The sequence below is a fragment of the Macaca fascicularis genome, chromosome 2, assembly GCF_037993035.2.
Source record: "Macaca fascicularis isolate 582-1 chromosome 2, T2T-MFA8v1.1".
In the NCBI taxonomy this organism is placed as follows: Eukaryota; Metazoa; Chordata; class Mammalia; order Primates; family Cercopithecidae; genus Macaca; species Macaca fascicularis.
In genome coordinates this window covers 83,771,694-83,796,196 of record NC_088376.1, presented here as the reverse complement: position 1 = coordinate 83,796,196, position 24,503 = coordinate 83,771,694, and the positions used below count along the sequence as shown (strand labels likewise).

The 24,503-nt window shown below is 39.4% G+C and overlaps 1 protein-coding gene across 4 annotated transcripts in view; it reads right to left on the bottom strand.

Moving 5' to 3' along the window:
• Positions 1-24,503, bottom strand: part of FNDC3B (fibronectin type III domain containing 3B) — a 363,872-nt gene that overhangs the window by 90,850 nt on the left and 248,519 nt on the right. For all 4 annotated transcript variants that reach the window (XM_005546389.4, XM_045385094.2, XM_005546390.4 and 1 more), the window contains 4 exons: positions 23,948-24,006; positions 14,333-14,484; positions 11,063-11,122; positions 2,592-2,730 (listed from right to left, as the gene is read on the bottom strand). In XM_005546389.4, the coding sequence (XP_005546446.1) occupies positions 2,592-2,730; positions 11,063-11,122; positions 14,333-14,484; positions 23,948-24,006 (410 nt within the window). The remainder of the gene's footprint in view (positions 1-2,591; positions 2,731-11,062; positions 11,123-14,332; positions 14,485-23,947; positions 24,007-24,503) is intronic.

Genomic DNA, 24,503 nt, shown 5'->3' with positions numbered 1-24,503 from the left:
TCTTGGAGCATTAGGGTAGAGAGATCTAGAGAGACAGTGGAACTACAAGTTGGGGGAAGCAACCAGGAAGAGGAGTTGGATCATGTCTCCCACTTCAAAAACATGCCAGGGCCGACTCTTCCCTAGGAAAGAGCAAGAGCCCAGCAAACAGCATGGTACCTTGCCCCTGGCAAAAGGCAGCTCAGCTTCCCCTGAGATGTATCTGAATCCTGCCTCGGCTGTTTGTTGCATGTGGTCTGGCGCTAGCTATTTAATATCAATATCAACAACTAATTTCATGTTCCAAGGATAGGTATGATAAATAATTGGGAGAATATGTGAATCACCTACTAAACTACCCAGTTTTATAGGAAGCACTCAGTAAACAGTTGTTATTGCTCTATTATGGTTAGTAATAAAACATCAGGGGGCCAGTCCCGCTCCTTCCCTTCCTTCTCTTGAGTCACACAATCTCTGAGTCCCAAAACTCAGATCTCAGGTGAGTGCTCTAAGTCCTAAACTGTTGTTTTAGGCTTTTGCGGGCTCAATTTGGAGGAGAGGATAGTGATGCATTTAAAGTTATAAATAACCGACAAAATCGAAGTTTTAGATGAGAACCCATCTCTAAGATGAGAACTCCAAAAAAATAAAACAAACTGTTCTTTGGTAGTTTCTTTGATGATATCCTACCCCATTACTAGTCCCTTAATTCCTTGAGGGTGGGTACACTGACTTAGGTTTTTGTTTTGCCTTATCTCCTGTGCAAGTAATAACTGCTGCTGATGAACAAAAAGATGTCAGATCTTTAGTGCTTTCAGCATCTTTGTGGATTCAAGGACAGACTGGCAGCCAGAGAATGTTTCCCTGTCCTTGTGCCCCACCTGGAGCACTTTGATGAGGGAATCTGTTCTAAGGACATTTAAACGAAAACTGAACTGAATCCAGAACTTTCAAGTTTGTACATGACTGAATGTAACAAGAGTATGTTTCTGATTTACAATTGAGGAAAGGGAGAAGGAAAATGTGAAACATTTTCCTCCTAATAAGAAAATTCTTTCTTGAAGTTGCTGGTCTGCCTGAGACCTGAAATTCATCCAGGTTTTAAGCAGAGTATGCATCAGTGATTCCCAACTTTAGGTTTATAAGACCCCGGGGTCCCTCAGGTAATCTAAAGACAAGTTCTTATATTTTCCAAACAAAATGGATTTTAATTCTTTCCTTACAAAGATATATTTACATATGTATGTGTAAATATAGAGCACATTTTTTAAATGGATATGTATACTCCAAGGAATTAAATGATGATGCCAGTTGGGTGTTAAAACTCTGAAAAGGTGGGGAATCACTGACCTGGATTATCCCTGGAAGCCAGGAAGGAAAATAAAATAGTTCAGACACTAAGCCAGTTTAAACTTTGCTTTTGTCCAAGTAACACACTCAATGCTGGCCACTGGCTATGAGAATGCAGCTGCCCACCTGAGAGGGATCCACAGAGGCCCATGCTTTGCTGCTAACCATGACTCTGAATTGCTTTCATCAGCTCCCTAGATCAAACTGACTCTCCGGGCCAGAAATGAAAAGATAAAATATTTCTTCACTAATAATGGATCTTCCTAGCCATTTTCTTTCTTTCACACATTAGTATTCTCCTCGCAAACCATAAATCTTTATCTCTTACCTCCATTTATTTTACATTTTAAATTATATTATAAAATATTGATGTAGAGAAATAAGTGCTACAGAGATTGGTAACAATCTACGGTTTTCTTACAAACACACAACTATGATTAACAAGCCAGTGATGCCCCTTGAGGAAGGGGCAATATGATCTCTCTTTGGTAAGAGCTATTTTTAGCCAGTGAATTGTATTTCATGAAAATATATAATTCAGTCTTTTTTTCTTAGATAATTAGTAATCCTGACCGATGTATGGCCCAATTAGTGGAACTTAATGAAGTACTAACATACTTCAGATCACTAAATGTTCTAGGTTGTTTTAAATATTAAACATTTCAGTATCACCACTGAAAGAAGCCAAAAGGGCCATAAAACTACTTTATCTCTGAATCTTTCTTGATAAAAGCTTTTTGCTAAAGTCCTCAAATGTTTGTTGAAATGAACTAAACTATTAGAAAGTGATAAGATGTAGGTATTTTAAGTACCTATATCACTTATACATATTGCTTATGACCCTAAGACATTCAGAAAATACTGCTGCAAAAAAAAAAAAAAAAAAAAAAAAAAAAAAAAAAAAGCTAAAGCTGGATTTTGCAGTTCCCTCCTCCTACCCCTTTGCCCAACTCTTACAGAAACGACAACTTTTTAACAATTGGTTGCACATACTTACTATGCAGAAAACATATCACAAAACTGGAATCGTGCTAAAAAATATTTCAAATGGCAATAGACTGACATTATATTAACTCGAGACTCTTTCTGTGTTGCCCAGGCTGGAGCGCAGTGGTGTGATCATGGCTCACTGCAGCCTTGAAACTCCTGGGTTCAGGTGATCCCCCACCCTCAGCCTCCCAGGTAGCTGGGACTAGAAACACGTGCCACCATACCTGGTAATTTTTAAAGTGAGACAATTCTTGATGCTTTAAGCTACCCACCTTCCACTGCAGGGTTAGTGAACTTTTGCTCCTGTGTGCCAGCTTAGGCGGGAAGGGACACTCGGGTGCACAGCTGTGGGTGGTGAAGCTAACGGGCTCGGAGCAGGATCCCTTTACGGAATTGTACATGGCATACACCCTGAAAACAAAACAGACACAGTCAGTGGCAGTGACTCATCATAGAAGACCAGGATTCTTATCTTTGTTTCACCCTAAGGCTTTCTGTAGATGAACAGAATTTCTTAGAGTGAGTACCATGCTCTTGCTCTTATCTATTGGTCTTGTCCTGACCTATGGTTAGCATTAACAGGGGACAGTCATCCCAACAGGTATTTGTCTCAGTGTGTGCCACCCATCTCCATTTCAAAATATGCAGGATCTACTGACTAGAAGAGATTATTCTAAATAAGAAAATAAACCTTAAAACCCAGAACGATCTCCAAATACACGTTCTAAAAACCAATGAGCTACTACTTTCTGGTTGACTTTATGTGGAAAAAGGCTAAGAGTTAAGAGGTGGATAAAAAGGCAAAAGAAGCAGTAATAAGAGTCCACAGACTGGAGAGAGAGCACAGAAGTACAAACAGGGTAGATACCATCTTTGAACTACATTTAATACTGTACACATTTATGTAAAACTATGGATGTTTCACACAGAAGCATGTATGCTAACCTTCTCTAATTCAACAAAAACAATGTTCAGGTACAGTTTAATCCATGTAAATATTTAACTCTTATACGTGAAGCCAAGACTAAAGATGTTCGTTCCGTACACTGAAATGTTTGGCTCAACACTGCAACGTATGTGCCTGATTTCTCCAGAGAAGCCATGAAGAAAAAGCACAGAACATGCTATTACAATGCCACACTCTTCAAATAGCATAAAATAGGGCTATGTTGATTTTTATCAACTTCCTATATTCCATTTTTTATATTGGGAATTTATTTTTTCAAAATTGAATATGTACTCTTCAACAACAACAACAACAACAACAACACAACAACAACAACAACAACAACAACAACAACGAAGCCTTTGCTGCCTAAAACAGATGCAAGGATTAAACTATTCACAGAGTTGGCAAATAGATATTGAGCCCTTAATTCTTACAGCCACCCTCTCTGAGGTAGGGAAATCTTACTACCCACTGCAGACAGAAGGAAACACAGAGATGAAGTAAATTTCCCAAGGCCACACAGCTAGAAATTTGGATCGATGGTATTCATCCCTGGAAGTCTAACCAGTATACGGTATTGCCTACTCCCCTTGTTCATCCTGCAATCCTGTTTCTCTAAACACCACAATCCACTTCCCTTAGCTCTACCCAGTGAACACAAACAACAGGTAAAGATAACAACATTATGGAAGATAGGTCCCAATTGTGTGTGTGATTTGCAAAGTCATTTCTCCACAAAGTCCATCATGAAAAATTCGTAGAGGCCATACACGTCAAAGGCACCAATAGATACGTCTACTTTCTACCTCAAAAGATACAAATACATGCATATTACATATTTGATCTATTTGCCCTATGGGAGGACAGCATGAGATTTGATCCAAACAAATAATTCTTATCATTAGGATCCTCTCCACCCAACCTCCGATGAAGGAAATGGTCCCTTTTGCACACACTGCAAGTAAGCATGTGATAATATAAAACTAAATGGTAGATCTGGCAAGATCATTTCCCTGTGTCAGGATGGGCTCACTGGGAGTAAGTTACTTTAAATGAATCACAACATGTTCCAGACATGGGCAGGGCTCAAGCCTGAACTTTGATACACAGAATTCTCCAACAGGTGACTCATGGATTGCATCTGACCCAAGACACGTGTGTGTGTGTGTGTGTGTGTGTGTGTGTGGTGGCAGTGTGCAAAAACATGATGTTTTGAAGTGTTAGAGCCACTTATGAATTAAGGGATACAGGCAATGACCATCACAAAAAGAGACAACCAGACACTATGCATTCCTAATAAAGGACTATGTCACTAACTATAAAACTGTCTTGGCAGAAAAACTGAACCTGTATCTGATTAAACCTCTTCATCGCTTTATAGGAAATATAGAGGACAGGAGAACAGTATTAAGCAACATAACACGGATGCAATCAGCCAAATTCATACTTGTGGAAGACTCTACAGGACAAACCAATTAATCTAACAAATAAGTTGCAAGAAAGAGCAAAAGATAAAGGGGAAAATGAATGGATTAAAATAAAATTTAAGACATATCAACCAAACCACATATTCACACGTTTGAATTCCAATTACAACAAACTAAAGAAACAAAATTTTCATTCTTAGAACTGAGGAAATGGAAATAGTCCCTGGATTGTGAAGACATTTCCGGTGTGTGTGATGATGGTAATATAATTTATAGGTGAAATAATATGGTGTCTGAACCTTACTTCAAAATCATCAGGGCAGGGGAGGGGTAAGTGAGGACACTGAGGTGATAAGAAGTTGAGAGATGAGAGTTCATTCAACTATTATCTACTTCTGATTATATCTAACATTTTCTGAAATAAAAAAGTAAGAATTAAGCCTTCACTGAAAACTATCTGGAGCTCTCTCATTTTTAAAACCAAACTTCTGGCTTCCCTTAAAAACTAGAGGTTTTAGCAACACTTGGCCCTTTTTTTTTTTTTTTTTTTTGAGATGGAGTCTTGCTCTGTCACCCAGGCTGGGGTGCAATGGCATGATCTCGGCTCACTGCAACCTCCGCCTCCAGGTCTCCCAAGTAGCTGGGATTACAGGCACCTGCCATCATGCCCAACTAATTTTTGTATTTTTGTAGAGATGGGGTTTCACCACATTGGCCAGGCTGGTCTTGAACTACTGACCTCAGGCAATCCACCCGCCTCGGCCTCCCGAAGTGCTGGGATTACAGGCATAAGCCACTGCGCCTGGTCTCACTCGGCCCTCTTTCCTGCACTGTAGTAATGAGCTAAATCTGTGGGCAGCTCCCTGCTTTAGATGGAGCAGGTGCTGAAAAGTTTGCTAGAGTCCCCACCATTCCTACTGTCTCCTCAGCACTGACACTGTTTTTCAGCTGACCCTTACCCAACCCACTTTAGCTGTTTAGGTACTCTGCCTCCACCCAGTAAGTATGTCAGTTTGCAATGACTGGGCATTTGCCTACAAATGCAGAGTTATACCCAGGCAGGTCAGGTCCTAGATATTCACAAAAACAGCTGCCACCAAAAATCCATCTAGAAAATAGAGCAGAGGGAGGGAAGCAGGGAAGCAGGGAAACAGCCTGCAAAGTACTAGCAGAATGCAGTCAGTTGTCTGGGGAGAGGTAAATTTGGTCTTAGTCAAGTTCTTTGGGATTCTTGGAGTCAGCAATCCATACCTCCTAGGCTGGGGAGTCATGAGTGATGGAGACTCCTGGTGGCCAGGCTGGGAGGATGACAGTGGGGATAAAAGTAAAAGAACCTGATGCAGGTTAGAAATTTGAGGTAGTTGAAAACAGATAGTTGTATGGGCCAGAAGGAGTTAGTTATTTTTCTTGCCTTTAATCTTAAACAATATTATGGTAAGGGGTCAATGCTTTTCACACATAATATTTTGTCAGCAAAGGAAAAAAGATCTATTTTGTATGGCAATATAAGTATGCTGCATATAGTACGAAAGTTGGCACCATACTTAAGTATCCCTTGATTACATCTGTCAATTATAGTTCAGTAAAGGGACAGTAACTTACTGTAATAGTGACTAGCAACATTTTTGCCAATAACTTCTATAGAAAAGAAAAATCTCTGCTAATGATGCTACATTTTAAAGAATACTGCAATATATTTTTTTCACATAATGGCAATGAGTTTTCCATAAATATCATCATGTGAAAGGACAATCTGGAGAATACAGTCAGTTTCTTGGATTAAATAAGTCAGCAAACAGTTCAGTTTTTGTTGCATTTATCTCAAGAAAAGAAAACATTTTTCTAACAATATAATTAATCTTGTTTTCATATTTGTTTCAGCTTAAATCCTGGTGAAATGCTTAGGAAACAGGTGCTCCAAGAATTTCAGAAATATGCCTCCAACTTTTTCTAGCACGATGTAACATACTAGGAGCCACAATTTCTGGTCAATAACATGTATTTTATAATCCTTCACTGTGCTTGTCAACCATATTTTTGGAAATGTTTCACTGCACAATTTTTCTGGGAAATGTCATTATATGATATCATCTCTGGGCAACTTGTTTGCCAAATTGTTAAGGAGGATGACTAGAAAACTGCTTCAAAATTTTCATGAAATTGCTATCCATTCCTTCACTCAAATTCCTGATTATCCTATCACTGATAAAAATATAAACTGTTGACTACCACAGTAAAATGGTCATTGTAATGTCATTATTAATTATAGAACTACCAATTAAAAGACAAATATATTTTTCTGGCAAATGCATATACAGCATACATTTGTGTATGTATAAATATTTATTTGTATAAATAAGTGTATGTATGTATAAATGTTCATGTTTGTGAAATTACATATTTATATATAAGTATTTAAAATATAATGTAATTTATTTACATTTTGGATTTTTCTCATTTCTCCACACAATCTCTCATCTCTGTCTCTGTCTCTCTCTCTCATGCTCTCTCTCTCTCTCATACACACAGAGACAGGAGATTTTCTATTAGTGGCTTTATACAATACATAACACAATGCCCTTTAAAGAAGCACTGAATAACCTTGACGATTACAAATGGATTCTTTTGAAATACTGTATGAACACTAAACCAAAACAATTATTTGTGTTAAGAATAGGGTAACAAATATGAAAGTGATTTTAATAAAGATCCTTTAATAAAGGTCTCCCTAAATTTTGCTAATCAATGTGTGCATCAGAGAGGGGTATTATCTTCCTCAATCACCACTAGGAGATTAGGAGAAGAAAAGAATAGTGACTGAACAGATGTGTAAGAATCATACACAAAAACTCATAGGAAAAGTGGAAAAGGAGAAACATTTTGTAAACCTGAAATGTCTTGGAATATAATTTTCCATGTGGAATCTGGCTCAAATGGCATGACAGATGCCAACTGAAGCAGCCACAGGCATGTGAGCTACAGCACTGTCTAATGGATGCCACTCAATAAATAAATTCCCAGTAACAGTGAGTTGGTGGCAAGAGCTGTTCTGGCCTAGTAACTGAAGGCAAGTACCAGGCAGTTAAATGACCGGGCTTCATGACTGAGACTGCTATTGAAAAAGAAGGTTTGTGTGTCTGATGGGTGAACTCATGCAATAACACTAATATGGGGGCGAGGGTGGGTGGGGGGAGTTGAAAATGAGAAAAAGCATTACATGAAGATATCAAGCAATCAATGTGAATAAGATAGACTCAGTGTAGCAAAACAAAAAGTAACAAGGAATATAAGAACAGAAGTCTAGGTGAGACTTCAGTACATGATTTAAGAAAGAAATCTTACACTCTTAAAATGTGCAATATTAAGAATTGGAAGAAAAAAATTTACCTTGTTTTGTGCTGCTAAAACAAATATCTCAGTTTTCAAAACTGGCTCTACAGACTTCCATCACTTTCTAAATTGGTAATGCACAAACAAAAATGGCAATGAATTTATTTATTTACTTATTTAGAGACAAGGTCTCTCGCTGTTGCCCAGGCTGGAGTGCAGCAGCTGCAATCAGGGCTCACTACAGCCTCAACTTGTATCATTAAGTCCTTTTTATTTTCAGAGCGTGAAAAAACTGCAACAAGCTTGGGAAAACCAAAAGGTAGTACTTATACATGACTTTACTGGTCTAAAATAGCTTTGCACATATATTTGCTCTCATCCTATTTTCCTGAGGCTGGTATTATTATCATTCTCATTTTATAAATGACAAAACAAGACCAAAGAAGTTTCAATGGCTCGCTTAAGCACACACCCTTAGTAAATGACAGAGTCATTAACTCCAAGTTGCAAGCCATGTCCACTATGCATCATGCTGCCTCACCGAAGCAATTCAAGGCAGAGGAAGTTATGTCTAAGTAAGAGTTGCAAGTGTTAAGATTCTTCTCTAGCTTAAAAAAGAAAAGACTGTAAAAGGAAAAAGAACGTATGATCTACATGGACTGTGCATCAGGCAGTGCACGAAGACTAAATCTGGACTAGAGACATTTTTATTAGGAGAGAAAGGACGTTAAAAAAATATGAAAATTGACCATCACCAAGGAGAGAGAACTTCCTATCTTCCTGGAAAGCAGAGAGGTAGAACAAATAACAGCTGGTGGCACCCTAGGTTGTACGTGTTTGGTGTCACACGTGTGTCAAATGACAAATGCAAGGAGTCCCAAATGTGTCAGGAGAAAGTCTAAACCCAAGGCCCCTAGATGGTAACCCCCTCATACTCCCATCCTGTTCCTTTTGGGGAATCCATTAACTATTCTATCTGCTCAGGAGGTCAAGATGTTCACAGGTTTTGTTGGGAAAAATAGCTGATGAGCAAGTGCTCTCAAATTTACCCTTTGTAATAAGTGTTAAAAAAAATAAATAAATGGAACAACAGACAGGATGGTAAATAAAGGGAAGGCTCTTCATGACATTTAAGTTTCTGAAAAAGGATATTGTAAGCTCATCAATGAGCAGGAAATTAATAAAGTAAACCTTTACTAACCACAGGAACAATAAACTGTTAAAGTACGGAGCAGAAAGAAACATACGTTAACAATGAATAATAGATAACATTTACATGACTTTAACATTTTCTGGTTTGTTGTTATACTGACCATTTTGAAGAATGGTTAAACCATTTCTATTATCATCTTAGCTTCACAAATTACACAGATCTTCTTGTACAAAGCGTGTGAAAAGTTCAATATGTTTGGGCAGAAGCTAACTGACTCAAAATCCAAAGTTTTGATTAAACAGGAGGAGATGGCTGCAATAGAGTTCATCTAAACAATATGATAACTAAGCAGATGTGCGCTTTAAGCCTTAATGCAAAACAATTTGCTCTGATATACATTGCTTTAACCTTATTTTTAAGAACTCATGCAGTTAATAAGATATTACATCCTCAACACACATCCTTGCTTTACTACCTTTTTTTAACTGAGAAAATCATGGCAGAGCCTTCTATGTGACTTGACCAAAGTTGAAACAGCCAGTTCACGGCAGAACCAGACTCGCACTCAAGCCTCCTGATAATTCTCATATGCTCTTCCTACTAGACTACCTTGCCTCCAACCTCATGCTGAAATCACAAAGAAACTAATGATGTGAATTAACCTTCGGAAAGTATAATAATAGATGCATATTTCTTTTCTTTCTTTCTGAGACCAAGTCTCGCTCTGTCACCCAGGTCAGAGTGCAGTGGCGCAATCTCTGCTCACTGCAAGCTCCACCTCCCGGGTTCACGTCATTCTCCTGCCTCAGCCTCCTGCCTAGGTGGGACTACAGGCGCCTGCAACCACGCCCGGCTAATTTCTTGTATTTTTAGTAGAGACAGGGTTTCATCATGTTAGCCAGGATGGTCTTGATCCCCTGACTTCATGATCTACCTGCCTCGGCCTCCCAAAGTGCTGGGATTACAGACGTGAGCCACCGCACCCGGCCAACAGATGTATATTTCATGCTTACAATTTTATTCTGCAATCTTTACGTATGCATATATAATTGAAAAAAAAGGGAAAGTGTGTTGTTGTACATCCAGTTAAACAAAACTACTTTCTGGGGAACTTAAATATTAAATAAAATAAAGATTAAAAAAAATTTTTTAAGTGTTATGGGTCATATTCAGACCTGCTTATTGGCAAATGAATGGATGGATGGATCTTTAAACAATCAGATGGTCTCTCTAAAAATTCAGATAACACTTTCCTCCTTACAGATCTGTGGTTTGCTGGGTTTCTTCCTAAAATAAGCTAGCCCTACCTTCCAGAGTAGTCACAGTAGAGATTCCAGAAAATCACAGTAGAGATTTCAGGCTACACATCATACCACATGGGTTAACTGTTTTGCCAAATTGAGTTCATTCTCGTCAGAGATAATCTGATGCTTGTATTACTTGCCTTTTTCAAAATCTACTGGCTTTTAAGGTTTAATGGTGTGCTTGCAATAAGGAAAGGGCTTCTTTAGTCATTTGAATATACAGTTTATATGATGGTCTATAAGAAACACTGATATGCCCAAGGTAAAAAAAAAAAAAAAAAAATTCAACTGTTTTATAGAAAGAAACTGTTAAACCATAGTCCAACAGATCTTAGAAGACCATGTAAAATTACTTTTAAAATGATTTTCAGTGTTTAACACCTAATTTTCTGTTCACAGAAGCACTTCTGTGTCTTCCCAGTTACTATGGTCTTGAGAGTCAATGAATGGCCCATGAGCCATGGTACTGAAACTTACAGCAAGGTAAGCAACATTCACCAAAAACTTAAAAGGGGGCACAGGTTTTTGCTTTAGCCACCTGGATTCTCCAATACAGTTTGGCTCTTATGTCCTAACTCACCTCACATGATAATCTGTTGCTGGTCTAAGATCTTTCAGGTTACATTCTAATTCTTCTCCACTGTAAAGAAAAAGCATTCATTAGTTGCTAATACCAGTTTCAAAAGCAAACGAGATTTGGGATTTGGGTGTCCAGTAATGTACTGACAATAATTCATGAACTATTATGTCAGATTCCACCATAAACCAGAAATAAACTTTCTTATTTGATATTATTATCTGTTTGGGACTAGAAAATCAGGTTCCTTTTAATGATGCCATCTTAGATCTTGAAAATGGCATAGTTAACTTACTAATAAAATTCTAAAAGATCTTATCACTTCTTACAAGTAAATACATAAAAGTAACTAAGTAAGCAAATGAATGAATGAACAAACTAATGAATAAAAATGATCACGCCAACTGTTAACAGAAGGCACTTTCCATACTTACCTTGGCAGGAACCTGAATTATCTCAACTCTGGACTGTCTTTAACAAAAATCACAATCTCACTTCCTCACTTACCAACGCACCCAACAAATAGCTCTCTTAAATAAAATAAAACCATTTATATACTAAAAAATTGCAACTGAACTTCAACTTAAATCATGAGGAAGTAACCAACACAAAATAAGGAATGTTTCATTGAAAATTTTTAAAAAGGTGAAAGGTGTGTGGGCATGTGACTTATTTTGTGTTCTTCAAAAATATCAGTGTCATAAAAGTGTAAGAAATACCGTGGAAGTGTTCCAAATTAAAGAAGGCTAAAGAGACATGACAACTAAAGGCACTGTCTGACCCTAGACTAGCTCCTGAGCAGGAGGGGGTGGAAAACTGCTCAATTTTTCAGAATAACAGGTATTATTTATGGACCAAGCGACAAAGCTGGAATATAGACAACAGATAAAGTATTATATCAATGTAAGTTTATGAAGTTGATAATTACACTGTGGTTCTTTAAAAAAAAAAAATCTTATTTATAGAAAATATCCTGAAGGATTTTGCAGTAAGGGACCATTACATATAAAACTTATGAAAAAAATATGGATTGAGGACAGAAAGAGGAAAAGAGGAAGGAGGTCAAATGATAAAACAGAGTATAAAGTTAATAACAACTGAATGTGGGGATGGAGTATACATGTATTCCTTGATTTCTCTATTTTTGGGACATCTTTTAAGTTTGAAATTATTCCAAATAAAAGGCTGGGTTTTTTTAAGTTGTGAAATGGAAGTTGTATCCAGACCTTGCCTGAAGCTCTGTTGTTTAGCCTACATTGTATCTTTTAAAATATCTTGCATTTGCTCCATTAGTTTAGTAACAGGGAAATTTGTACAATAATTCAGATTTTCAGCATCTTTTGAAAAAAAAATTCAAAGAATCAGCAAATTTTAGCAACAATCGACTTAAGGCTGAGTGGCGACTGTTTTTCGATGGCAACAGGAGCTCTCCTGTTCACCTCATTTTCAGCCTTTCCACTTGCTTACGTATGTTACCGGCCGAACCTCTCTGGGCATTTGAGGCTCTAGCTCCTGCCACCAATGTTCATCTTGCATGAAAAGGCTCTATCCACAGTTGTCCCTCAGTACATACAAGGAAATCAGTACCACGACCCCACCCCCACACAGCGTATACACATACTCGAGTCCCCAGTTGACCCTGCATATCCACAGGTCTCACACCCTGTGAATATTGTTCTGGTCTGCATGTGGTTGACAAGAATCCGTGCAGTTGAGACCTGTGTTGTTCAAGGGTCAACTATATCTGCTCCTTGCCAGGCATGGGGGAGATGGCACTCTGTATTTCTTTTTTTTTTTTTTTTTTTTTTTTTGAGAGGGAGTCTCTGTCACCCAGGCTGGAGTGCAGTGGCGCGATCTCAGCTCACTGCAACCTCCGCCTCCCGGGTTCACGCCATTCTCCTGCCTCAGCCTCCCTCCTAGCTGGGACTACAGGTGCCCGCCACCACGCCCGGCTAATTTTTTGTATTTTTAGTAGAGACGGGGTTTCGCCGTGTTAGCCAGGATGGTCTCCATCTCTTGACCTCATGATCCACCCACCTCAGCCTCCCAAAGTGCTGGGATTACAGGCGTGAGCCACTACGCCTGGCGGCACTCTGTATTTCTTTAAAGTTGATACTAATTCTGATTTTTCAGGCTAGAATAAAATGGTGGTGAGCCAGAGTTAGGAATATCCTAAATACAGTGGGGAATCCCTGGAGTGTTATCAGAAGGGCAGTGATCTGGCCTGATTTTGTTTCTGCAGTGAGTTAGCAAGGTTGTAGAAGAGCAAGAGTAGGGGGTGGAAGACCCTCAAGAGACTCCTGAGGGCATCCAGGGAAGACAGTGGAGGTAGCCTGGGTAGCAAGAGGAGGACACAGCAGCCACAGGGCTTGCATCCTTAACCTCTGTCCCTCTTTGCTCGTCAGGAAGACTGTGGAGCAAGAATTAGGAAGAGGAAAGGGGAAGATACGGCTCTGCGGCACTGATGCAGTAGGGAAATAGGAGAGAATACAAACATCTCTGGCAGAAAAAGTAAGGATTGTGTGACCACATTATTACCCTGGGCATGGGCAGTCACAGGAGGGTCCTCTCACAGGGAGGCCAAACAAGCAGTTAAAACAAAACTGACTTTCTCATTTCCTGCTCTGCAAATCTGAGTAGTGCCCAGTAATTACAAAGAAGAAAGACGTGGCCCTAAAATTGTTCTCACATTTAGAACACAGTTATCAATCTTTTGAATGGTCAATACCTGGGAGTCCACAGAGTACAAGGGGCTAATCCCTTCTCTGTGAGCTAAACTTTTGACCATTTAAGGCCTCGAAATGAAATGTTTTGAAGTATCTTTATTACAGGCTGGAAACTATTGTGGAAGGTAAGAAATAGGGTAAAACAGAAGGAAACATATTGCAGAACTTTAAAAAACAGGGCTACAAAAAGGTCTGCATCTGAAAATAGAGAAGTCACCTTATAATCGCTCAATGTATAGAAAAACTAAAAGTCATAATCGCCTTTTGCCGACAGACATTAACAGAAAGTTTTCTTTAATACTCTACTGACAGCAAATATAACCAAGTGATGTATTTTACCCATACCTAATAGCTCTATGCTACTCATTTCCAAATAAGAATTACTCTGGACACAATGATTTCTTAGCATAATAATTATTACTAAATCTTAAAATAAACTAAAGGAAAATTTACCAAGCCTGTAAAGTTTTCCTTTGTTTTCCATTTTCCTTCACAACTCCAATTTTATAGTTTAGCAGCAAAGAAAAACAATAGAAACATACACAACCTGTAAATTATCTTGTATTTTCCATCTCGTCCTTTGTCTGATAAGGCAACCTCATAACTGTAGGGGAAGGAAAGACCACTGTGGGGTCCACAGGAAAGTCCGACAGGGGGAGCCCAGGACAACACAACTGCTCTCGCCTGAATATTAGAAACCTGCGGAAGAGAAACGTGCGACACAAGTATTCAAATCCATTTTACATTTTCAGAATTATTGGTAGTGGCATAAAACTGGCTCAAAGTTAATCCAAAGTAAACTAGTTTAATTATATTGAAAGACGTCTTATATGGCGCTCTCTTTCAAAGTCCTGGTGTCCAAAATATGGTTCTTGCAATGCCAACCTTCATCCAAATCCAGTGCAATTTGCATTCTGTCCTCCATAAAGTAAAATAATGTCATGTGAGGGAATTTTTTTTTAACATAAGTAAAAACCTGAATGGAAGGTTTCTACGTTATGTGGAAGAAGCCATACCCACAGGTACTCGGATCTGGTTTCAAGCCTTGCATGGTGTCAAATCATTCTTCAAAGCTAATACCTTTCCAATAATATCCCTTGAAGTCCTGCAAATTCCCAGGACAACCCAATGGGTGGAGAACTGGAACCAAGGACCAGGCTGATATGGGATTAATATCATTATAGAAGTGGAAATGCTTCACCATTCTAAGCTCTGTTTTTATACTTTTGGTTTAGCCTCTGCTTCAGACTTCAGTTGAACCGAAGACTCTGAGACTTAAAATACCCAGAACCTTCTTAAAATACTATTGTGAAGCATGTTTTACAAAATCTACTCTATCTTTCAGAGGTGTTTATGAGGACTAAGCTCTGGCTGACCACAGCTATAACCTGTTTATTGATAGACCCTGCATGGGCTTCCTTCCTGATATGGTTTGGATTTGTGTTCCCACCCATATCTCAGGTCAAACTATAAACCCTAGTCTTGGAGGAGGGCCTGGTGGCAGGTGACTGGATCATTGCGGCAGACATCCCCCTCGCTGTTCTCCTGACGTGAGTTCTCACAAGATCTGGTTGTTTAAAAGTGTGTGGCACTTCTCCCTTCTCTCTCTCTTCCTCCTTCTCAGGCAACGTAAGACATGCCTGCTTCCCCTTTTCTTCCACTATGATTATAAGTTTCCTGAGGCCTTCCCAGCCATGCTTCCTGTACATCCTGCAGAAGCATGAGTCAATTAAACCTCTTTTCTTTATAAATTACCCAATGTCAGGTAGTTCTTTATAGCAATGCGAGAACAGACTAATACACTTCCCTTCTCTGTCTCAGTTCCCTTGTCTCCAACCAGGACTTCCTGGGCCATATCCCCACAGAAACTATTTGCACTCAAACCTTTTTTTAGAGTCCTTTTCTGGAGAAACTCAACTTAAAATATGATCTAATTATTTAAAATAAATCTAAGAACAAAACTTTAATGCTGTAACTTTCTAAAGGCTATTCTATTGCTATCTGGATATTGGTCTGGATAGCATATTAAAAACAAACAGGACTTAATACAGATGCTAAAGCTTAACGTTCACAAAGACTTTATAGCTGTAGATTATTAGGCTGTAGATGGAGACAGGTAAACTGTTCAGTCCCTTTTTTTTCCCTTCTTCCATTTTTGTCACATCTGATCTATATAAAGATTATTAGAATTATTAAATACTTGAAATACAAATAATAAATATGGAAAATGAAGATAGAGTCTCTCTTCAGTCCGTCCTTCACTACATTTTTAGTGGAGATCACTTCACACTGTTTATTCCATATAAATAGAATATCATGATATATTTAGCCAATTACTTAGTCAAACTCCTGCTCATCCTTAAAGACCCCAGCCCAGCCTCACCACCTCCCAGTAGCCTTCTCTAAATTATCTCATGCAGCGTCACTCCTCCGTGTTCTACAGAACCTTGTGGATATTGCTAGAATTGCTAATCATGTTATGGCCTTTGTCTACCTCCCTTGGGCTTTGAGACTCCCTAAGGACAGAATCCAAGTCATATTCAACTGTGATCAGCGGTTGGTTAGTAAATGTTTGCTGAATAAAAAAATAAAAGGAAATAAGATAGTCTAAGTTTCTGCCATAGGCAACACAGAAGATGGTAGGCTGGTATTACACATCTCTGGAAAACATCTGAGGAAGATTGCTATGGCTCCAGACTAGCAGCTCTCTTCTCCACCCCTCCAATCCACCTGCACCACAATGCTGTTACCGCCCCTCCAGGATGCTGGCCTCTCTTATGCCCTCTCTCATGCCCCTGTGACTTAGCTTTTAACTCTCCTACTTTCTTGGCTTTAACCAACTTCTCTTGGACCCAGTTCAAATGCCTTGTTTATTCATTTAATGGTCATACTTCACCCTGTGAGGGGCTGTGTGGACACAAAGATGATGAAGGTATGATCTTTGGCCTCAAGGAACCCCAACCTGTTGAAGACGGACAGGTACCTGAGGGGACTCACGGTAGATATACTGAACACAGAGGGACTCTTAGGTTTCCTGAGACTGATTCTGGACAGATTTCTGTACTGTCTGCACTGTCAGATTCAATCACTCTTCTTTGTACTTTTGCCGTATTTTCCGTCCCTGCATTTGGTGCATGTTACATTAGAGCATTACTTGGTTATTTGTATGTTGTTTCTCTACCTAGATTTTAAGACAGCATTTCTAACATACAACAGCATATCTGCTCAATTTCTTCACATATCATTAATGAGTAATCCTGAGGTATTTGGTGTTATATTTGATTTTTAATGTGGGAGATAATTTGTTACAAAGAGTTTAGTTTCTTGGGAAAAAAGGAGGCTCATAAGGTACCAGAAAACACTCAGCCAAGGTGGTAAGTGGCTGCTTTGCAACCAAGAACACAGAAGACAGTAGCACTGATTCTATGAATGGTGGTGTGAAGTAACACCATGTCTCAAAATAGCTCAGTCGAATGCCAACATTCTAGATACCAAACAAATATCCATAAAGTCACATCCTTTTAAACTCTACCTTTTATGTCAGCTATGACAACTTTACTTTTTTCCCTTAGAACTTGGTTAAATTATTATTTACCTGAACAGAGAAATACAACACTTGAATCATCAACTAAAATAACATTCACTTTTTCCTTAGAGTGCCTAAGCAAGCCTTCAGGATGTACACTGTCATCGGCATGCAATGCAGATGTTTGTGGAAATACATTTTTCCAATATGCTAGCCTATCAGAAATGCAGTTTGACAACTCAGCATCACTCTCAAAAGATAGTGGTTTCTGTGAATTCTTTCCTTGAGCTAAACAGCCAGACACCCAGATCATGATGATGTTCTGGGGCCAAATCCCTCTTGTCCTCCTGCTCTCTCTCTTTCATTGACTCTTGGACTGAGGGTGCCCTTGTTTAGGCAATGGAATCAGGAGAAAAAGATCACTTGGTCTCCATTAGGACTTGGAACTTGTTTCCACTTAAGGCTGTTTCCAGAAACTGACATGCTGTCTTTCAAGAGAATGTTACTTGAAGGTGAATTCTCAGCACTAGACATATTTACTCCAAGTGTCCTGGGAAGTAATGCTTTAATGAGAGATTTGGAACTCTAGGAACTCTATCTGGGTTCATGCCGTACAACACTCATATACGACCTTCACATTGCAAGTCTGTGTGTGCTGAAACTTTCTTGCCAGCAGTGACCACCAAGCTTAACTAGGGCATGGCTAATCTGATCATCACAGTGATCACCATAGCTGTTGTTCTCCTCACCCCTCAAAAAAGTTTAGAAGCCATAAAGCTAACTGACTTCCTGATATTTAATTAACCTACCATAACTAGAAAGTCAGTCTCCTTTGATGGTGATAAACGTGGTAACTTCTAGTTATAAAACTATTGGACAAGGTGCAATCTGACATTTGTTTCTGCAATAGTAATATAAAGGGGTCTGTTGTATAGGTTACTAGTATACATCTGCATATGAATTATTGAAACTAAACTGCTTTTGAGCACCTTGAAGGACTCATGAAATTACTTCCTACTACTAAGTGGTCACATACTGATTAGAAATCATTCTTGTCTATTTATTAAATGTAGATTCCAATTTGAAAGCAGTTCAATAACTGCTATAAAAGGGTCTGTTGTATAGGTTATTAGTGTAAGTCTGCATATGAATTATTTAAACTAAACTGCTTTTTAGCACCTTGAAGCACTCATAAAATTACTTCCTACTTCTAAATGGTCACATACTGATGTGACCATTTCTAATGATTAGAAATCATTCTTGTCTGTTTATTAAATGTAGACTCCAACTTGAAAGCAGTTGTTCTGTATATGTGTATATAAGGAAATTATAAAACTGCATTGTCCTGTAGCTATTCGATATGTAATCCATAGCTTCCTTTCTCCTTGCACCTTCTCTCCTGTTCATCCCAGTATTTTAATACTATTCTGTAAAATTTTCTATTTTTTTCTGAGATTTTATTATTATGCAAATGATAGTACTTGGATCAGAAACACCATTTATTCTCGCAGCTACTAAATTGTTTCTTTTACGTTCAAAAATATTTCCTTGTACATTGATAGCTTCTAAATTTGCTCTGGCCTTTGGATTTAACTATGTGGGAGGCCTACTGCTCTAATTAAAGAGTACACTAAGGAAATATTACCACACAAATACTGGCTTCACTTCTAAAGTATCATCATGAGAAACACCACCACAAAGGAAAATAAATGAAAAAGGAAAAGGTTAAAGAAAAAGGATACTCAAATCTAAGAATTTCACAGTCATCTGTTTTTATAATTCCTTAAGTGCTAAGAGCCGCCTATGTGCTCCCAGGTGCACTACTGTTTATCTTTCAAGGGACTGCTTCTTACAGGGGAAGTGTTCCTCACACGTCAGTTTACTCGCTTCTGGAACCGACAAATCAATTGTTTCAACAAGCTAAACATTCGCGGATAGAAACAATGCAGAACCGCAATTCCAGGTTACATTATTTATATCCTGAAAATAAACAGCCCGCCAGTCTATGGGAGCACCACCACCAGAGAAGGTCAGACCACATTAGGCTTGAGATGGCTGGCTAATTCCTAAGCCACTCAGAATAATACCTGGCTTATTGCTCTGTCACAGTGGAGGCTTGCTCAATTCAGGGTGCCCAAAGTTCTAGAAAGATAACTGGAATCCACAAGTACTACGTATTGTTCTGCACCTAAATAAAATCATCTGCAAAACCTCAAAGCAAAATATATGCCTTTTATTTAGAGGTGCTACCAGTTGTGGCTGAAAGGAACAAAAAATTAAATAATCCTTTTTACAACTGTGTGCCCAACTTTCCATGGCTCTGCTTCTTTCCCTGTCAGATGGCCCGATACCTCTCCTTCCCATGTCAGAGCACAGAAGTTTCACTTTTGCTTAGCGATATGCTACAGACTATAAATACTGCATTCTAAGTACATAATTGACTTCTCAGATAGTCGCTATAGGTAGTATTTCTTATCCTACCTTTCAAAGATGAGGAAACTGAGGCACAAGGAAACTACGTAACTTACCCAAGGTCACAAAGACAGGTAATAGCCAATGCAAGTCCCAACCCAGAGTGCCAGATTGCAAAGCACAGGCCTTCCCTCTAGTGGCTGCTGCCTTATACACTGGCGGAGGCGCATCTGAGGCTGGCCAGGCTTCAGGCGTTTGTCCCACCTGCCAGAACCCAGCTACAGTCACACAGTTATTCGGCAAACATCTGTTAAGGGTTCACTATGTGTCAAGAACAGTGCTAGGTATTCGGAGCAAAAAGTTAAATAACACACAATCACAAACAAAAACTTCAGAAGAAAAGGCGTACGAAGAGGAGAGAGAGAAACTGCATAAACAACTAACTGGGTTGGGAAGAAACAGTGGACTGTCTCAGGCAAGAACGCTTCTGAGGATCGGGAGGGGAGTGTGGTAGGTCCCCAAAGAGGTCCACATCCTAGTCCTTGGAACCCATGAATATATTACCTTATATGGCAAAAGGGACTTTGAAGATGTGACTAAGTTAAGGCTCTTGTGAAGGGGAGACTTAACCTGGATTATCTGGATGGGCCCAGTATAATCACAGGGGTCCTTATAAGTGAAAGAAGGAGTCAAGACTGTCGGAGACAGGCATGTGATAAGGGAAGTAGAAGCTGGGGGAATATGGTTGCTGACTTTGCAGACAGAGCCAAGAGGGGAAAAGGCAAGAAAACAGATTATGTCCCAAAGCCTCTAGAATACAGCTCTGCCAACACTTTGATTATATCCTAGCCAGAGACATTTTGGACTTTCTGGTCTCTAAACCTTTATGACAATAAATTTGTACTGTTTTAAGTCATTCAATTTGTGGTAAATCATTACAGCAGCAATAGGAAACATACAGGTGGAGAGAAAGAGAAGTTGTTTTAGTCATGTGCAAAAGCAGGAGGCACGAACAAGCATGGCACTCTTCATACAAACTCCCCTTGTCTGCTATGCCTTCAGCCCAGGTAACCCGGATATATTTACACTGCCATCCAGAGAATCAGACATGCAGGGTGGTTAGCACCAACCACCACCCACATGCTGGCAAAGCAACTGTGTCCCGAGACGCCCACTTCCTATCAGGTGATTTTCATCCAACTGCTTAAAAGGTAGGGTGTAGTATTTTGGCAAGTTCAAGCCTCACTGTTAAAAGGGCATGAGATATAAATGCTGATCTACAGATCTTTAATGACTCTGGAATGTGTAACTACCTGAGGCTTTGTTTCTATTCACCTCCAGAAAGTTTCTCAACCCGCCTTTTCCAAACCTAGAAAGATAATGTGCTGCTTATGCTGCAGAATTAACAACTCCAGCTTTACAGGACTAAGGAGACTCTTCAGCTGTATTGACTATGTCTGTGCCCATCTAAGCCATGCTGATATGGAAATGTTATCTTTTGACTGAATTTCTCACCCAGAAGCCACTTCAAAGGTTTGGAGGAGGGTAACGAGACAGAATGGAGTCCAGGTAAGCTGGCTGGCTCTGCAGACAGGCTGTTACCTTGTGGCATTTACCTGAGTGAATTCGCCAGGTCCGGGCCCCTGCCCAGTGACTCAGACAATCTAGCCCAGTTATCCTTGACATTTGATATCAATTCTAATAGGTTATAGTGCCATATTCTATCTCTAGAATGGCTCTAGTATCTGTCCCCTGCTTCCTGCCACACAGATATTACCACCTAATTCTGACTCCCATAGCCTTTCACCAGGACTACAGTAGTAGATTCTAACACTGCTCTTCCCTGCGTCTCCCTTCTTCTCACTCCAACTCATCTGCCAACTGTTTGATCATTCTGAAAATGCAGCCCTGATTCCAGAGTCAGACTTGAATGTCAAACTATAAGACTTATGGAATCAGATATATACAATCAGATTGCCAGTTAATTGATTCATAATGAGAAACAGAAGTATCTGGTAGATTAGACAGCACTGTCAACCTGCCTCACATACTTTCTCTCTGTTGGCAACAAGGAAGTCAAATTCTCAAAAGGCTACTAAGTGAGAACCAAATGAAAACAAGGGGAGTCATCTACCTGATTCAAGGGCCTAAAGGCAGTAGGCTCTGAGAAGCCAATTCTCTATGATGGGTGCAGAACAGCCTGGTCAGGCTGTCATGGGTAGAGCTAACATCTACGTGTTTCTGTAGCCAAGCCATCCTTGCTTCCAAATGATACCAACAAAAGTTCTCAGATGACGCTTCTACCCTATTATATTTTACAACACAGCTACTTAAAAAAGCCTATTAACCTGCCGTAAAACCTCAAAAGATTAAATGCCTAATAAATACTGCATCAAGAAAAAGGACCAATGAATCTAAATATGGCTTTATCTTGCTAGAGCCATCTCACCCTCAAGAAACAGAGATTGTGTCACTTCTTCAGCGCAGCAGTGACTAGCAATATCTGAGAGAAAGCACTATGTGCATAAACATAACTAAGAAGTGACTATGACGTTCCGAAACTACATTTGGGACCATGAGTGAACCTGTTGCTCTGCCCTTTCTCTGATTATGATTCCTCTGTTTTCCTCGCAGAGTTTTCTTCTCTACTACACTATAAACATAAGCTTTTTCCAAGATTCTGCCCTCACGCCTTTTCCAATCTCTCTCCCTTATACTGCACCCGCTGTCTGCAAAGCTATCATGAATCCTACAACGTGACGTATCATTGCTACACATGTGATCTCCCTGTCTTGTATCTTGTTCCTCCGCGCTCCTCAGCATCGGCCTCCCAGACATTTGTGACCGCCCGCTGTATCTATCGTTCCAGATTCCCTGACAGTGAAACAAACTCAGCATGTCCAAGAATGGCACTGAAGATACAAAAAGGACAAAGATGTGAACCTGTTCTAGAGAAACCACAGGTTACCAGGAAAGACACAGAAACAAGTAGATGCAGTACAATGTATTAAATACAATAGCAGAAGTCCATGGAGGGCACAGCAAAGCTGGGGGTAGAGCTTCCCACTTGATGGGCATGGACAGCAATCAGGGAGGCGTCTTAGAGGAAGCAATTCTTGAGAGGAGGCATTGAAACCTGAAAGCCCAGTTATCCTTGACATTTGATATCAATTCTAATAGGTTATAGTGCCGTATTCTATCTCTAGAACAGCTCTAGTATCTATCCCCTGCTGCCTGCCACACAGATGTTACCACCCTAATTCTGACTCCCATAGCCTTTCACCAGGACTACAGTAGTAGATTCTAACACTGCTCTTCCCTGCATCTCCCTTCTTCTCACTCCAACTCATCTGCCAACTGTTCGATCATTCTGAAAATGCAGCCCTGATTACATAAGTTCTTTGCTCAAAAACCCCCAGTGGCAGCCTGCTCCTCACCAAAGTAAGTACAGACTCCCCGCACCCCGCCCCCAAACAGCAACACCCCAATCCTCTACAAGTGCCTTATTATGTCTGTTGGTCAACACACCTCCAGCTTTCAGGTTGTCAAACTCAACTATGTACCCTGAAGCATGTTTGGACTCTTCTGTTAAAAAGCCTCAGTATTTGAAACATATGCAGAATCAAGGTTTTCCAATTCAGCTAGAAAATACTCCAAAGAACTCTGGCTCTAATCTGAGATGAAAGGCTGGATCAACATTCTGAATTTTTCACTTGAATTTCAAAGCACCTGGCAAAATCAAAACCTCACCACTCCGACCATTTTCCTTCCTGACATTGCACCCAATGTTCTGGACTTATTTTTCACAGCTAATAGTTAAATATCTTTTTGAAGTTTACTTGGAAAAATACTTGGGATTACTGAGGTTTTCAAAAATTATTATTACTACATTTATACAGGTTAAAAAAAAAAAAACTACCAAAAGAAAACTGTAGACTAAAAAGAGAGAGAGACAAAAAAGAAAGAATCTTTGGAAAGAATATCTAACTGCATTCAGAACACCTAAATAAAGACATTTCAGTGGATTATGACTACACACAGAAGGCCGCTGTTCTATGTCTCATGCTCCATTAATAACTGAACTGAACACTATTTCATAGTTGATGAGTAATCTGCAAAGGGAAGGAGCCCTTTTGCTTACCTACTGTGTGGTGGAGGGGAAAAAAAGCACATTTGAAATACTTTAAAAAGTGTCATTTATGCTGAGAAATCCAGAAGACATACCTGTGGTTTCTCTATTCCCGAAAGAATGTCTTGCACCCTCTTTACTTCCAACTCATATTCTGCATTGCGAAAAAGAAAAAAGGAAAAACAATACCATTAGAAGGCAGTAAGGTTGTCAAGTTCCTTCCCCAAGGCCTTTTAACTAGAGTTATCATTAAATCCGTTGCCTGTTATCACGAATTTTTGATATTACAAATGTTACCAGGAAAATCAGGAATGAAGGTGTCTTTGGGGAATGGAGTTTCACTGTGGTTCACTGACTTGCCACTGTATAGTTTTAAGTGTTCACGATGTTAACGAGATTAACACAGGGTTCCATTTTAACATTTAATAATCTAACAGGCAACAGAGAATAGGTCCTAAGAAGGGCAAGTGGAGGGACCAAGGTACCTGGAAACTGAGAGTAAGATGTGGTTGAAGAGACAATGGTTACTCCATTTGGGGCTATGAGCTCAAATTTTTGAGTTGTATTTTTACTTGTTTATTTACTTGTTTTTACTTGTTTACTTAAGTTAAAATGTTTACATTTGATGGGCAGTCACTGGGGTGTTTAAGA